The 16,424-nt window shown below is 40.3% G+C and overlaps 1 protein-coding gene across 33 annotated transcripts in view; it reads left to right on the forward strand.

Annotated features, from left to right (window-relative positions):
- DTNA (dystrobrevin alpha) overlaps positions 1–16,424 on the forward strand; it is a 443,139-nt gene that overhangs the window by 348,916 nt on the left and 77,799 nt on the right. For all 33 annotated transcript variants that reach the window (XM_040264848.1, XM_040264850.1, XM_040264818.1 and 30 more), the window contains 3 exons: positions 6,379–6,533; positions 10,093–10,198; positions 14,437–14,603. In XM_040264848.1, the coding sequence (XP_040120782.1) occupies positions 6,379–6,533; positions 10,093–10,198; positions 14,437–14,603 (428 nt within the window). The remainder of the gene's footprint in view (positions 1–6,378; positions 6,534–10,092; positions 10,199–14,436; positions 14,604–16,424) is intronic.

Here is a 16,424-nt window from a genome sequence, read left to right on the forward strand (position 1 = left end):
TTACATGCAGAAACTATAGATTGCGAATGAACTGATTCCGATAGAGACATGATCGCTAAAGTGCATTGAGTGACTTTGAGCCTTTTGTGTACACTTTGTCACTAAATGTGGTAGTTTTTTAACCATAAAAGCAGTGGGAGTTTTCTTGGTTAGTTGGCATGTTTTCGGTAAAGAAGCTGAGACTTGGAGATTTAATCACAGATGGTGCCAGGAATTGAACCCTGACTTTTTTCCATACCCCAGTGGCTCTCAAACTTTAGTATGTGTGGAATCACCTGGAGGCCTTTTAAAAAATACATTTCTGGGTCTCATTCCCAGAATTTCTGATTCAGTAGGCCTAAAGTGAATGGGGGTTAGGGCAAGAATTTTCATTTCTAACTAGTTTAAAATTCTGTATATGTGACTATTTTGAAGAAAAGTTACCATGTAACCTTCTCTCTTCCACTAAGTATTATGAGTCTGAGTTATAATGCCCTATGAGAAAGCACACTCTCTTAGGAACTGGGAGTCTCAAGTTACAGGCCCAGCTTTGTGAATAATTCACTGAGTTATCCTATGGAACTTATTGCTTCTTTAGTCCTCAGCTTCCTTCTCCATCCTAAATTTGGGGATTTTGTTAGATACCTGTAGGGTCCCTACTGGCTGTAATCACCTGTTACTCACAGAGCCTGTAGGCTTTTTCATCAACCTGTGGTGTGTCAGCTGCTGAATGTAATCTCTTGCTTCTTGATGCACCGAGGAAGAACAAAGAAAAATACAGGAATAAAAACTTTTTTTCTTGGCATTTCCCCAGACATACCCCAAGAAGAGTTGTGTCATTAAAGCAATGGATAAGGGGACGGTACATGGAAACCCCACATAACCACACATCTTCCCTCTCTCCCAGGAACCTTCTTTCATGGACCAGCCAAATGCAGTCAAGATTCAGAGAAGCCCAAGCAGACCCTCATAAGGCCCAGTTTAGATTACCTTCAGCTCACTTGAAAGATGTAAAAAATTAAAAAACCACCCCAGTGCTTGATTGAGGATAACAGATCAGTCAGAAAGTGGCAGAAAAAAAATGTCCTTAAAAAAAAAAAAAACTTTAAAAAAATAAAAACTTAAAAAAAAAAAAAAACAGCGTAATCCCTAAGACATTTCCTTCAGGGTTAGGCTGGGAAGAGAACATTTAGCAAAAGGAACCAGGGCAGAGGAAGAAACTCACGAGGGCCTTGCCTACTGACCTCACATCACCTTTGGCCACTTATGCTGAGAACAGTAGCAAATTTTTTTTCAAAGTCTTAAGAAACACTTCCAAATACTTATTTAATCTTAGGTATGTGGACAAAAGGATCTTATAATAAAATAAGGAACCCAAAGCCAGTGCTCTCTGACAACCTAGAGGAGTGGGATGGGGGTTCCAGAGGGAAAGGATATGTGTATACCTAATGCCATTTCATGTTGATGTATGGCAAAAAAAAAAAAAAAATCACAGTATTGTAAAGTAATTATCCTCTAATTTAAAAAATTAAATTAGAAAATAAGTTTGATGAAAACTAAGAAGCCAGGTTTCTATATTTCAGAACTCCTCAGAGCCTCTTGTGAACCGAGTTGATTCTATGCCATCAAGGACCCAAATGCCTTCCATCTTTCTACTTGGCTTTCCTCTGTGTCAGATGTTATCCTTCTTCTGAGGGTAAAGGGGGGTACAGCAGTTTCAGGAGTCACACCCACTCCAGAGGTCCCTGACCCTTAAGTCTCATGGCCAGGGTGGCGTCACAGACCAGTTACTCTTATCAGTTCCTGGAGAGGGGAAAGGAATGCCCGTGATGGTCATGGAATCTTCCAGTCATTCTCACCTCCAGGGCTGAGAAGGGCCTCTTCTATCCCTTAGCCCAGGAAGAAATGTGGGGCCAATAAAGATGGAGGGAAAGGTTGTTACATCAGCAACAAACAACATTGGCACAATTACAAAACTCAGGCTTTAACTAACTGTTTGAGCAGATATTTGCCAGTCGTTGAAACCCTCAAAATTCTCTCGCAAGTCCAGTTATTTAAAGCAAACAATATATTAATAACTGCTCCAGTGCTGTTTCCTCACTCTATTCCATCATTCACCAGACACCCACGATCAGTGAGCAAAGCATGCATGCTCCCCAGTGGCCAAAGTCAATCCTCTGCAGCTTAGTGAAAGAAGTCACAGATGCTTAAGTCCCATTGGAAGAAGCCTGTGCTCTCCAGTCTGCAAAAATAATAAGCTGCAGGGACTTCTGTTGTCGTCCAGTGGTTAAGACTTAACTTCCAATGCAGGCGTGTGAGCGCAATCCCTGGTCAGAGAGCTAAGATCACATGCCCCCAGGCCAAAAAACCAGAGCATAAATAGCAGAAGCAACATTGCAATTAACAAATCCAATAAAGACATAAAAATGGTCCCACCCAGAAAGAAATAAAATGAAAGAAAGAAGCTGCAGAGTGTCACAAATTCTGTAGAAAAACAGATAGTGTGATCACGTTGCCTTCCCCCCAGACCTGAATCACTGAGTGTGGTGTCCCTGTTCTCTGACTGAGGAGTCACTCTTTGAATAGTTAATCCCAGGAAGGTAGTTTTCATGGTTCCCAGGTAAGTCAGTTGAAAACAATTTGACCAAAAGCAATTTAGCTAAAAGCAGTTTGGTTGGTAGAACCTCTCCAAAATACGTATTAATGAGAAATGAATGTCCTTAGTCACTTTAGATAACCATTGACTGAATGAGGAAATATGGGCAGTTCCACCCAAGATCGCCGTGGCTGACTCGGGGAGCAGAATCAAGGATTTTCTTTACTCTTCTTTTGCTGGCTTCCATTTAGTCATAAAACAGCCAGAGTAATAATGTTGTAATAAGCATTGCTTTATATAATAAGAAAATAAAATGAAAGGATATGGAATGTCTCAGAATTTGAGAGATTTATTTTTCCTTCTTTAAATTCTAATTCCCTTTAAGCCAGTATGCTAGTCTGGCAGTTTTTCTGTTTTTGTGCACAGGGATGAGAAAGATTTAGTTCATGCCAACTAGCCCCTTCATTTGGGGAACACAGAGCAAGAGTAATTGGCTGAAAATATTTAGAAATTTTAAAAAGCAAAAAAGTAGAAAACAGCAGAAAATTTGAAGTTGAGTTTTAAATATTGCTTTAAATGCATTAAAAGGGACAAGAACCCCACACGTTGTACCCCAGTTTCCAATACTCAGGGCCACCAGGAGCCAACAAACAGGGTGACCTTCAGGTACCCTTAGGCAGCAGAGCCTGTGAGGGCGCCCCCTGCAGGTGTGGAACACAGAGCCCTGTACATAAACTGACCTAATATAATATACTCCTTTTCTGTCAAAATATCTTTGATCCGATTATTGCTGTTAAGGATCTTAAAGGTTTCTTAATCCAGTGGCATAAGCCTGGAATGTCAGGTGCTGTTCTAAAGCTTCTGAAGACGGCTTGTTTTATTTAAAAAACTATTATTATGGAAAACACCTTGTATTTCCTGAGTTTCTATTAATGAATGGGTTGTTCTGCCTCCAAGCCTATCCGCAGGGTAATATTTCTAACTCATTGGGCTGCCTTTAATTCTTCGGTATCTTTCTCATCGCTCATTGTCCTGTACACTTGGCCTGCAAGTCCCCTTTGTAAGAAAACCTTCCCTGACTCGCTCCTCCCTGCAGGAACCCTGTCTCTGAGCTCCTGCTGCACCCTGTACACCCCACTTTCCTCTGCTCACACCACCTTGTTACCAAGTGTGATGTCACTTCAGCCATGATGTAAGCACATCTCTGTCATCCCCAGTAGACCAGGACCTCCCGGGGGACAACAGCTATGTCCTGATTTCCCTGTGTATTCATGGCATAGCACAATTTCACATGTTTATTATGTTAATTTTCATTTAACAAATCCATGAATGTAAGTTCTTCTAAAGTAACTATGTGGAGCTGTAGGAAGCGCACAGGTAATTTAAAATATGATTTGGAACCTTATAGAACAATCCTATTGGGGAGGCAGCATCTAAACATACAAGGTGAGTGGCAGAAAAGTGTGATATGAAATCAACAAGAAAAAGATACAACATTTCTGTACTGTATACTAGGTGCCAAGCATACATCAGTGTGCTTTTCATCTAGTAACTAGTTTAATCCTTGAAATAGTGCCCTATATTATATAGATATACATATATTTCACATTATAAGCATATTATATGTATCTGCATACATATATACATATATATATAGAGAGAGACAGAGGTCTCCAAATTAAGGTACAAACACATACCATGTTGTGCCCCCTCATTTCTTTTTAAAAACCTGACTGGCCATTAACAGCCACTTCACTTTAATCTATTACTTAGTAGAATTTCATCAGTACAAGTGAGTTTAATATTAGCCTCACATTTATGAAAGGTCACTGTTGGTGCCTTTCAAGTTTGACTCTAGTTAGAAATGTTTAAATTATTTCAGTGTGGATTTGAAAAGCCTAACCTCCTTCTCAAAAATGTGCCCTGGCCTAGAAATCCCAGGTCTAGAAGATCATCAGAATGACAAAATTATAATTAGCCAAACTGTCCTCAAATAAAAAAGATGGTAGTTCTAATAAGAAAGTACATTTACTTCTTCAAGGCTTCTTTTTCCTCCTTTAGATTGGAATTCTTGAGTTTCTATATTTGGAATTGCATAAGAGGGTTTTGGTTTTGTTGTTGTTGGCAAGTTCTTTTTTTGACTATAATGAAACGAGATGAAATTCACTAAGGAAACAACATTGTGAAAATGAGTGAGAACATCATTAATTTGTGTTGCTCATGTAGAATTTCTGTAGCTTTATAACTGATTAACTATTGGAAGCACAATAGAAATCCTTTGTAAGTGGAGTATTTTTTTTAAAAATGACAGCCAGTTCACGTCCTCAAAACATAATTTAATAAAAGCCTGTAATATGCTGAACATCTGACTGGGGTATGAAACAATGTCCCCAGATTACATTTTGACCTTGAAAAATTAAGTCCAAAATGAACAGAGGTAGCATGTTGACTTTACAACAGTTTATCCCAGCAGCTGTGTTGGCCTCGTTACAATCCAGCACGGTGACACACTATATAATAGCCAACCCTTTTCTTCCAATAGTGATTTCCACAGAGGAATTACAGAGTACTTTGGGAAATTATGCCATGAATATTCATTCAGTGCACATAGTGGCAAAAACTGAAGAAAAGAGGTCCAATAAAGCTAGCGGCTCTGCTGAGAAGAATCTGGATCCTTGACTTTACCTCACTGAACATTGGCAAGGCTAGGCTTCCTCTTGACTGCATGAGGCAAAAGACCCTTCCCTGTAAATCAGTTGCCTTCCACCCAGAACACTGATTTATAGGAAGTTTTCTGCTTCTATGAGAAGTTAATCAAGTGCTCTCATTGCATCCTTATCCTTATATATGTCTTTCATTTTTCAATATATTAAACCAAAACCCAAAAGTTTTAGTGATACTATGCCAGTCTCCTCTCTCCATGGGATTCTTCAGGGAATAATACTGGAGTGGGTTGCCATTCAGTATTAGTGCCTGGAGAATCCCATGGACAGAGGAGCCTGATGGCTACAGTCCATGGGATTACAAACAGTTGGACATGACTAAGCAACTAACACTTTCTTTTTTTAATATAAATTTATTTATTTTAATTGGAGGTTAATTACTTTACAATATTGTATTGTTTTGCCATACATCAACATGAATCCACCACAGGTATACACATGTTCCCCATCCTGAAACCTCTCCCTCCTCCCTCCCTGTACCATCCCTCTGGGTCGTTCCAGTGCACCAGCCCGAAGCATCCAGTATCATGCATCGAACCTGGACTGGCGATTCGTTTCATATATGATATTATACATGTTTCAATGCCATTCTCCCAAATCATCCCACCCTCGCCCTCTCTCACAGAGTCCAAAAGACTGTTCTATACATCACAGACAAGTAAATAGCTACCTTGCTAGATATGCACAAACCCTAACATTATAGTAAAATTTTCATTGTGTATTTCAAAAGAAGTCAGCATATTTCTCACATATACAAAAATTCCTCCCATTGAGTATATATACGAGTTGATAACTGACCTCAAACTAAAAATGAGATGTTCTCTGTCCTATCAAAATATGCTAATTTTATCCAAATTGCTAGTTAATGCTATGTGCCAAAATCATCTACAAAAAGATACCAGAGAAAACACCATGCCAAGAATATCTCAGCATAAAAATTAGCTTTCATATTATTCTTTCATAATAAATTACATGTTTAATTTCTGCCACATTTTTTGTTATCTACAGTAGATATGTTGAGCTAAAACAGTGGGAAATCTTTATGTGGTGAATAAATATCTTTCCTTTTCCATCCATCAGATATTTTCTCAATGATTTCTGACTCCAGTGGGGTTATGGTTTATGGACGATACGATCAGTTCCTACGGGAAGTTCTCAAGCTACCCACAGCAGTTTTTGAAGGTCCTTCATTTGGTTACACAGAACAGTCAGCGAGATCCTGTTTTTCTCAACAGGTAGGAAACGACTTGTTTAAGGAAGTATCTCTCAGCGGGTGCTCTCTTGTGTGTTCCTCCAAGTCCCTATTTATTCATCATAACCTGTAGTGCGTCTTCCAGCTTCTGACAAATGACTTCTGAGTCAGTAACTGAGTGCAGCACATCTGGATAATAATCGGTGGTGCTTCCTGACCTAGATCCAGCATCGCGCAGAATTCTTTATTTGCACTAATTTAATCTCTACTAACAACGCTATTGGCTTCCTTGGTGGCTCAGCAGTAAAGAACCGGCCTGCCAGTGCAGGAGGCGTGGGTTCGATCCCTGGGTGAGGAATAGGGAAATGGCAACCCACTCCAGTATTCTTGCCTGGGAAATCCCATGGACAGAAGAGCCTGGCGGGCTACAGTCCATGGGGTTGCAGAGTCAGGCACAGTTTCACGACTAAACAACAACAGTCCTAACCCTCCGAATCATTTATTATGACCGCACTATCTAAATGGCTGAATTGTCACTCAGCCTCACATAAAACCCAAGTCTGACCCAGGACTAAGTTTCATCAGTGTTTAGCAAAGGAGACAAAAAAGAATCTCCGCACATGCCCTGTGGGATCTGCGAGGCCCTAAATTATCCACTAAGTTGGGGTTCAGAGCCACATGTCTTAATTGGGAATGGAGCAAGTCAGCTGAAGGAAGCTGCATAGTCTGGAGGGCTATCCATGTCTATATCTGTCCAGTCATGTGGCAAATTGACATGTCTAGAACTATTCTCCAGCACAGCATGGTAGAGGTTTATAAATCCATAAAGTGAAGGTTGTTTACAATTTTTAAAAATCCAAACTTTATAAGCAAACAGTGCGTAGCAGCCACTAAACAGCTGCATTTACTGTCCAGCTAGAAAACCTCATCTCTCTGTTTACTTGGTGATCTAAGAGGTCAGAAATACCTCAGGCACCCCTGTAGGTCAAGGATGTATATAGAGTATATATCAGTGTATCCATATACTCAATAAGAGAAGGGATCGTTTGATACACTAAGTATCAACTCTACTCCCAGAACCTCACTCAGGAAGCCTTGCTGACCTTTCCCATGCCTCCGCCCCCAGGCTGGCATGGCTACTTGATCCCTGGCCCCAACTCAGCATGCTCCTCTTTCTATTTCCCTTTCAAGCTGGGGACATCAGAATGGATCCATTCACCTAAGTCTCCTTCTATACAGCTTCTTCACCCAGAATGTCTCATTGATCCCCAAGTCCTGCTAGTTTCGCCTTCTCTAATTGTCTCTTTCCTCATCATCTTTGATTGCTTGGCCTCTTGCATTAAACCCCAGACTAAACTCTCCTTCCCTGGATTTACTTGTTTGTTTGTACATTTGTTGATTTCAGGTAGCCCAGTATAGAAGCCTCAGGAAATATACCAATGCCTCAGAGTATTTCTCATTAAAAGCCAGCCACAACAATAGGACTTTTTTAATCTAATGGGATTTTATATATTCAAGAAGAATTGTATAGGATGTTGCCATTGCTCAAAATGAAGTATCCTAGAGATTTCTCATTATGTAATCTTTTACACATCCTCAAAAATGAGAAATTTATATATGTTGAAATCATAGCATCTTTGTTTTACTTCCAGGAGTGATTTTAAGCCAGTACGATGAAAGGTCAAAATGGATAAAACTATGTGAAGTAGAAATAGAGGCAAAATAAATAAATAATGAGACCAGTTTGTTTTTGTGCCTCATAAACTGGCTATAGCAGCAGCTTGAATGATGAAATTCCAAAATTGTTTTAATTGCTTCGTTGGAAAGTCACCCCAAGTGATTGTTTTAAACCACAGTACTATTTTAGACATATGAATTGTAGTAGCTTTATAAAAAGTACTGTGTCATTACTTATGCTTTATATAATTTCTCTTTTAATAACAACGCTAGGGATGTCCCTGGCGGTCCAGTGGTTGAGATTTTACCTCCCAGTGTAGGGGGTGCGGGTTTGACCCCTGGTCGGCAGCTAAGATCCCACAAGCCTCGTTGCCAAAAAACCAAAACATGAAACAGAGCAATATTGTAACAAATTCAATAAAGACTTTAAAAATAAAATTATTAACAATCATAATGTGAACAACAATCCTATAAAAGCTTAAGTTATTTAGTACTATGATGTGTGTGTATGCATATTTGCTCAGTCCTGTCCAACTCTTTGCAACCCTTTGAACTGTAGCCCACCAGCCTCCTCAGTCCATGGGCTTCTCCAGGCAAGAATACTAGAGGAGGTTGCCACACCCTCCTCCAGGGAATGTTCCCGACCCAGTGATGGAATCCACATTTCCTGTGTCTCCTGTATTGCAGGGGGATTCTTTACTCCCTGAGCCATCAGGGAAGCCCAGTATTTTGAGGTAAATAACTAAATATATCTACCAATAAAAACATTAATAAAAGGAGACCAAGAGTTATTTTTTTTAATTACAAGGACAAGTATAAGATTTAAGCCTTGAAAATGTATTATGGCTCTTCAGGGCTAATTTCTTATCTAAAAAATATAAAACTGTCCCATCCACCTTGATATTCTAATTCAGATTTTTAAGTAAAATAGTTACTTTGCATGTGAATTTTTTGTCACTCATACTACTAAAATATCATGTATTAGTAGAACTTCTTTGGAGAAGGAAATGGCAACCCACTCCAGTATTCTTGCCTGCAGAATCCAATGGACAGAGGAACCTGGCAGGGAACAGTCCATGGGGTTGCAAAGAGCCAGACACAATTGAGCAACTGAACAACAACAAGCCTTACAAAGCTGTGTGTCCCTGGACTCCAAAGCAATTTCCTCTGCCAGCATTCCTGAAACATTCTGTGAAATTTAGTGATTCTAGACCTGAAGCAATCAAGGAGTCTTTTTATTCCCTCCCCACCCCCGCAAAATAGAACTTCTTTTCTCATTTGGAAAGAAACTTATGGATAAGATACATTTATTTTCTACATCAGAAAAGTCCAGGATAATGACCCAGAAGCCAACTGAATTGTGATAAAAAATATATATAAAGAAAGGAAAGAAGAGATTTTTTTTTTCCTTTAAACCCTTCTAACAGGGAGGGGAAAGCTCCCTCCAAACAGGATTTACTCCTAATCTTGTATAGCAGAACCATTCACATTAGCCACAAAGCTGTTAGTTTTTATGGAAGTTGAAGAGTTAGCTGTTCTACACATTTAGAAGACTGACTGATTTGGAAATTGTAGAGCCTGCTATGATGTACTATTGGGTAAAATTTTATGATGAATGCCTACTCCCCAGTTTTGCTCATCATTTTCATCCCGTCCCTTGTGTATGAAAAATGACCCTCTCGAAATTGTTTTCCTCCTTGTGATAATATTGACTCAGCCTCAGTAGAGATAATCCAGTCCTGTGTAGGCTCAACTATGAAAAGCAATTAATGTTTTGAATTCAGAACTAGTCTCGAGCTCTGTCTTTTTTTTGTCTACTAGGGGTTAATTGAATGTCTTGTTTCTTCCATCTCAAATGATATTTACATAGCAGGTATGTTAAGATTATTCTCGGTTCTAAATTCTTGTGGGGTTTTTTGATGCAGAAAAAAGTCACCTTAAATGGTTTCTTGGACACGCTCATGTCAGATCCTCCCCCCCAGTGCCTGGTCTGGCTGCCCCTTCTGCATCGACTGGCAAATGTAGAAAACGGTGAGTAGTTACTACTGAGCTCAGGCAATTTGTTTAACCCTTCTTTTAACTTGCAGTAACATAATTGATTTACAGTGTTGTGTTAGTTTCATGTGTACAACAAAGTGATTCAGGTTTGAAAGTGAAAGTGAAGTTGCTCAGTCGTGTCCGACTCTTTGCGACCCGTGGACTGTGTAGCCCACCAAGCTCCTCCATCCATGGGATTCTCCAGGCAAGAATACTGGAGTGGGTTGCCATTTCCTTCTCCAGGGGATCTTCCCGACCCAGGGATTGAACCCAGGTCTCCCACATTGCAGGCACATGCTTTAACCTCTGCACCACCAGGGAAGACCTTAAATATAAGAATCCAAGTACTAACATCAAAGATTTCAAGGGAGGAAAGGAAGCCAGGTTGAAAGAAGAAGGGGGAGGAGGCGGGAGAGGGGGAGCGAAAGGGGTAGCCTTACAGACGTCTCCTGCCACCTACAGACACCCAGGCGTTATGGGACTTTTCCCTGGGCCTCCCAAGAAGGGAGGACTGGAACTCGGCCCTACCAGAAATCAGAGCAGACCAGAACCAGAATTCAAGTTCTCTGCCAAGAGGAGGTGATCAGTCTCCAATCCTCAGCTCAGGCTGAGCGCCCTTCGACCAGATTCCTGCATCCAGGACCGGGGGAATAGAAAAACAGGGAAGGATAGGAAGGGTTAAGGAGAGGAAAGAGAGAGACAAGGGGAGAGAGGTCAATAAAGTTTCTTGTTACTTACCGGTTGGGGCACTCTGGCCAGTTGTCCGCGTCAGGAGGAGACCAGGGACAAAAGGGTCCCAGTTGCAGCCTCTGGGTCTGGCCCATTGGCAGGCAAGCTGGCCCCTGAGTACCCCGAGTGGTCAGGATGTCAGTCTCGGCGAAGAAGAGTCCCGCCAGAGTCACCATTTGTTGCAGGAAGAGGGACCCCTTCCAGGGCCCGAAACTGGGCTCTTGTCTAACACTCGGAAATGAATTGTCCGAGGAGACACTTGTGCTGACAAAGCAAGAGATTTTATTGGGAAAGGGCACCCGGGGGGAGAGCAGTAGGGTAAGGGAACCCAGGAGAACATATATATATGTATGTATATATATATGTATAATATTCTTTTCCCCTGTAGATTATTACAGGATATTGGGTTTGGCTCCCTGTGCTGTAAGTAGCGGAGAAGGCAATGGCACCCACTCCAGTACTCTTGCCTGGAAAATCCCATGGATGGAGGAGCCTGGTAGGCTGCAGTCCATGGGGTCGAGAAGAGTCGGACATGACTGAGCGACTTCACTTTCACTTTTCACTTTTGTGCACTGGAGAAGGAAATGGCAACCCACTCTAGTGTTCTTGCCTGGAGAATCCCAGGGACGGGGGAGCCTGGTGGGCTGCCATCTATGGGGTCGCACAGAGTCAGATACGACTGAAGCGACTTAGCAGCAGCAGCAGCAGCTATATGTAGGTCCATGTCGATTATCTGTTTTATATATAGGAGTGTATATATGTTAATCCCAAACTCTTAAGGCAATTATTGAAATTAAGCTATCAAGTCTATAGTTATTAAGCCAACATCATTGTTTCAGGAGGTCTGTTTAGTAGTTCTGATTTTTAATAGAGCTGACCTCTCTCCCTGATCAGCAAAGCCCTATCGGCACACTGCAAAGTTAGGATGGTCCATTCTAAAAACTTATTAAATATCACAATCTACCTCTCAGTTACAAGTAAGATGTGGCTTTAAAACTCACTATAACTGAAGAAGAACCTCAATAAGGAATGTGACATTTTCTAGTATTTGTTTTAGGTATGAACTTCCACTGTTGGCATACCTGGCCATTGACTCTTTCTTCATAAGCACTTGAACATGAATAGGTGGAGGAGATGGGGAAAAAACTGGACGGTAGCACCTTGCTAATCCTTAGTCACGTGCTCCAAATTATAAGCTCCCAATGGCTATAGTTACGCAAAAGAGATGAGTAATGTAACTTTGGTCATGTGCTTTTATTTTTATAAAAGCAAGTATTTCTATGATAAAAGTAATTATCCCACTGCTGGGCATACACACCGAGGAAACCAGAATTGAAAGAGACACGTGTACCCCAATGTTCATCACAGCACTGTTTATAATAGCCAGGACATGGAAACAACCTAGATGTCCATCAGCAGGTGAATGGATAAGAAAGCTGTGGTACATATACACAATGGAGGATTACTCAGCCATTAAAAAGAATACATTTGAATCAGTTCTAATGAGGTGGATGAAACTGGAGCCTATTATACAGAGTGAAGTAAGCCAGAAAGAAAAACACCAATACAGTATACTAACACATATATATGGAATTTAGAAAGATGGTAATGATAACCCTCTATGCAAGACAGCAAAAGAGACACAAATGTATAGAATGGACTTTTAGACTCTGTGGGAGAGGGAGAGGGTGGGATGATTTGGGAGAATGGCATTGACATATGTATACTATCAGGTAAGAAACGAATCACCAGTCTATGTTCGATACAGGATACAGGATGCTTGGGGCTGATGCACGGGGATGATCCAGAGAGATGATATGGGGTGGGAGGTGGGAGGGGGGTTCATGTTTGGGAACTCATGTACACCTGTGGCTGATTCATGTCAATGTATGGCAAAACCAATACAGTATTGTAAAGCAAAATAAAGTAAAAATAAAAAAATTTTTTTAAAGTAATTACTATTGGCATATCCAAACTTGAATACGAAATACAGTTCAGAACAAGGTTTAAAGAAATTTCAACAGGGAACAATTCAATGCCTCCATCTGCTCTTTAGATATTCTCATTTATTGTTTAATTTAACTCTGGGAATTCTCCAGCCTTAAATAGAAAATAATTTATCCCCTATCTCTTACTAGAATCTTCTACACATTTCTTTAATATACATTGGGGTTAAAGTTAGCTTAACTTTAAATTCCCATTTAGAACACTTGGTGTCTGCGCTTGTTATCTCTCTTAGTTCAAGTTATAAATTTATTGTTTTGCTCATGGAGATTTAAAGAAAGATCTCATTAGATTCTCTGTAATCACTAACAATCATAGGTTTTTTTATGCTTCTTATTCATCTGCTAAAGCAAAGAGCAGTCAAGATCCAGATCATGTGGGGTGAATTCATATTACTGTTTGCAGTCTGAGAACTAGTCATTCTCCAATTATAAAGTTGTAATTTCATGCCTCCTCTCAGTATTTCCTGTTGCAGAAAATGAGTTCTTTAGACCATGTCCCAGAAGAGTTGTCCCTAAATTCAGGTCTTTCCCAAGAGCCAGAAAAGAAGGATATAATACTGGTTCAGAAGACACTGTGTTCAAAATTTGGTTATGTCTTTGTTTCTACAGTTTACTTTTTATCTTTATTTTATTTTTATTTTTATTTTTTTGCATTATTTTCCCTGGCTGGTTAGCCAGAGAGTAACTTCACCAAAGGCAAGAATTGTTCTTGTTGTTGTTAGTATCTTTAACTCATAACATACAATTACTTGGATCTGATCGTTTGTTAGCTTTGAGTCTCATACCTTGCTTGCTTTGTAACTCAAATTTCCTGCCAGAGAAAGTGTCTCTTGAACTATCTGAATTAGAACTGAATTCAGATAATTTGTCCATCTCTTTGGGCCCCTATCGATCTGCCTCTCAAAAAATTTTTTAAAAATCTGTTTATTAAATGAAGACAATGTCACTCATTAAATAAGCCCATTAGCTACTCTATTTTTTAAAATATAACTGAATATTCTCATCGTCCAGTTTTTCTACTCTCCTCCCATCTCTTTTCTTTTTCTTCCTCTTGTTTTCCATTTCTCTAATATTTGCTCTCTACCCACTACCCACTGGATGAACCCATCTGTGTTCATCCATTGTGCTTCTGAGTTTTCAGTGAGCTGTGCTGGTCTCCTGGAGACAGAGAGCATCTAGGGGAAAGGCAAGCCAGTTTGGGTAATTTACATTCTTGTAGGGTAAGGGATGGGAGTAAGATGAGTAAACAGCATTACAGAGATGTGCTGTTAAAAGAACCCCTCTCCTCCAGCCCACTTGATTTCTCCCACCCCCACACATGTGCTGGAAAAGGGTCGTGAGAGTCTAGGAATAAACGTAATACTTCTCTCAGACCAAACTGTCATCAGAAGTCTTGTTATTCAGCAGAAAAACGCAATTCTTGTTGGGCTGTATTTTTCATTCTTCTGACTCATACTCTTGCTTCCTTGTCTTTTTCTTCGTTTGCTTGCCCATCAGTCTTCCACCCGGTTGAGTGCTCGTACTGCCACAGTGAGAGCATGTTGGGCTTTCGCTACCGATGCCAACAGTGTCACAATTACCAGCTCTGTCAAGACTGCTTCTGGAGGGGACATGCCGGTGGTTCCCATAGCAACCAGCACCAAATGAAAGAGTACACGTCCTGGGTAAGTTGGGTGTGTGAGTGTTGTCCAGAGCACAAGGGAACAGCAAGAGAACCAGGGTGCATACTTACCTTCTACTCTCACACTCCTTCCTTCCCCTCCCACTGCTCCTCTTACGGGGGTTTCTGAGTCTGAACCCAGTGTAGCTTCCTAAGACAACGTATAAGAACACTCCAATGATATTACCTCTTGGTATACAGGTAAGTCAGTATTGATTTAGGTGACAGCCTTCTGGAACATAATCTCCTTTTCACAGTAAGTGAACGCTCTTTTCAATTTGGGGCGGGGTTGTGGGGATTGCCTAAAAATTATTGTTAGTTCCTTTTATCTTTCTGGAGTTCCTTAAGAGCGTGACTGGAATGTGAAGGAAAGACATGAGAGCATGAGGGTTTAATGATGCTATTTCATGTTATTTATTTATTTATTTTTTGGAAGAAGGGAAAGATTGTGGTTGTATTAGAAAATCATCTTTTCATGAATAGTGCACGTGACTAACTTGCTGGAGCTGATATGTGATATTAACATGCTGAAGGTAACCTGTCCTTGTGATGAAAGTATTCTGATACTTAGTATGATAATCTCCAGGTTCATCCATGTTGCTGCAAATGGCATTTTATTCTTTTTGTATGGCTGAGTACTAAGAATATGCATTTTAAATCAGAATGTTCTTTTGAGGAATTATTATTAGGAACTGATATTCAGTGCAAATATATTATATATTAATTGTTTAGCACATGTCATAGTCTGAGTTCAAATAAGAATTCTTCACTAAGGCATTGTATACTGAGAATTTATTCCAGTTCAAATGCCACCTGTTACTATTAGCTACATCACATGCTGAGAACTGATACACTAGCACAGATCATGAAATACAATTTAATATAGAAGGTAGGAGAAAATTGTCTTATTGACAGCATATTACCAGTTTTCAAATGTTGTTGTTTAGTCACTAAGTCGTGTCTAACTCTTTCGTGACCCCCTGGACTGTAGCCCGCCAGGCTCCTCTATCCTGGCAAGAATACTGGAGTGGGTTGCCATTTTCTTCTCCAGGGTATCTTCCCAGACCAGATATTGAACCTGCATCTCCTGCACTGCAGGTGGATTCTTTACCACTGAGCCACCTGAGAAGCCCAGTGTGTTCTGTCTCAAATCCTAGAGGGCTGGTGTTTGAAGACTAACCCATTTTTTAATTGTTGTTTTGTGTAAATGCTGAAGTTAAATAAGGAGCCTTTTCCTTAGAGGTTGTGGACTCTGCGTATAGGACATCTGTCCTATACGATAGGACAATGTGTTTACAGAATAGACTAGAACTCCTCACGAGGACAAAGGAGCTCCAGTGTTTATGGGGTAAAGAGCAGTCATTACTGCTGTTCCAAGTGTTCTAAGAATTCCGTCTCCTAGCCAAAGTCAAAGAGGGATTTTGTGGACAGTGCTGCCATGACTTAGCTTTTAAATAATGAGGATGAAAGTCTCTTCCTTATATTGCCAGTTGTGCACTCTGTGTGTCAAAGAAAGTGACAAAATTATAAATCTTCTCACTGAAAGGAAAAATTGGCATAAAGATTTATTATATGTGGTGGACTATTTTTGATCATCTTGGCTGTGAAATATTAAACATTCCACTGGGCTAAATGAAAAAGAGATAGCATGTCCTCTGGAAAGAACATGAACTTTAAATTCTGAAGACTCAGGCTAAGCTCTGCTCTTCCTTCTAATTGGATGTGTCCAGCCACACCTGAAAATCTTGCTTCTGGATTCCTGCAAAACCTCCCACTCCTCTCCTGCCTTCCACTCCCATCCCTCTCAAACCATTTTCTGCTCTGA

The sequence above is a fragment of the Oryx dammah genome, unplaced genomic scaffold (assembly GCF_014754425.2).
Source record: "Oryx dammah isolate SB20612 unplaced genomic scaffold, SCBI_Odam_1.1 HiC_scaffold_22, whole genome shotgun sequence".
Lineage (NCBI taxonomy): Eukaryota > Metazoa > Chordata > Mammalia > Artiodactyla > Bovidae > Oryx > Oryx dammah.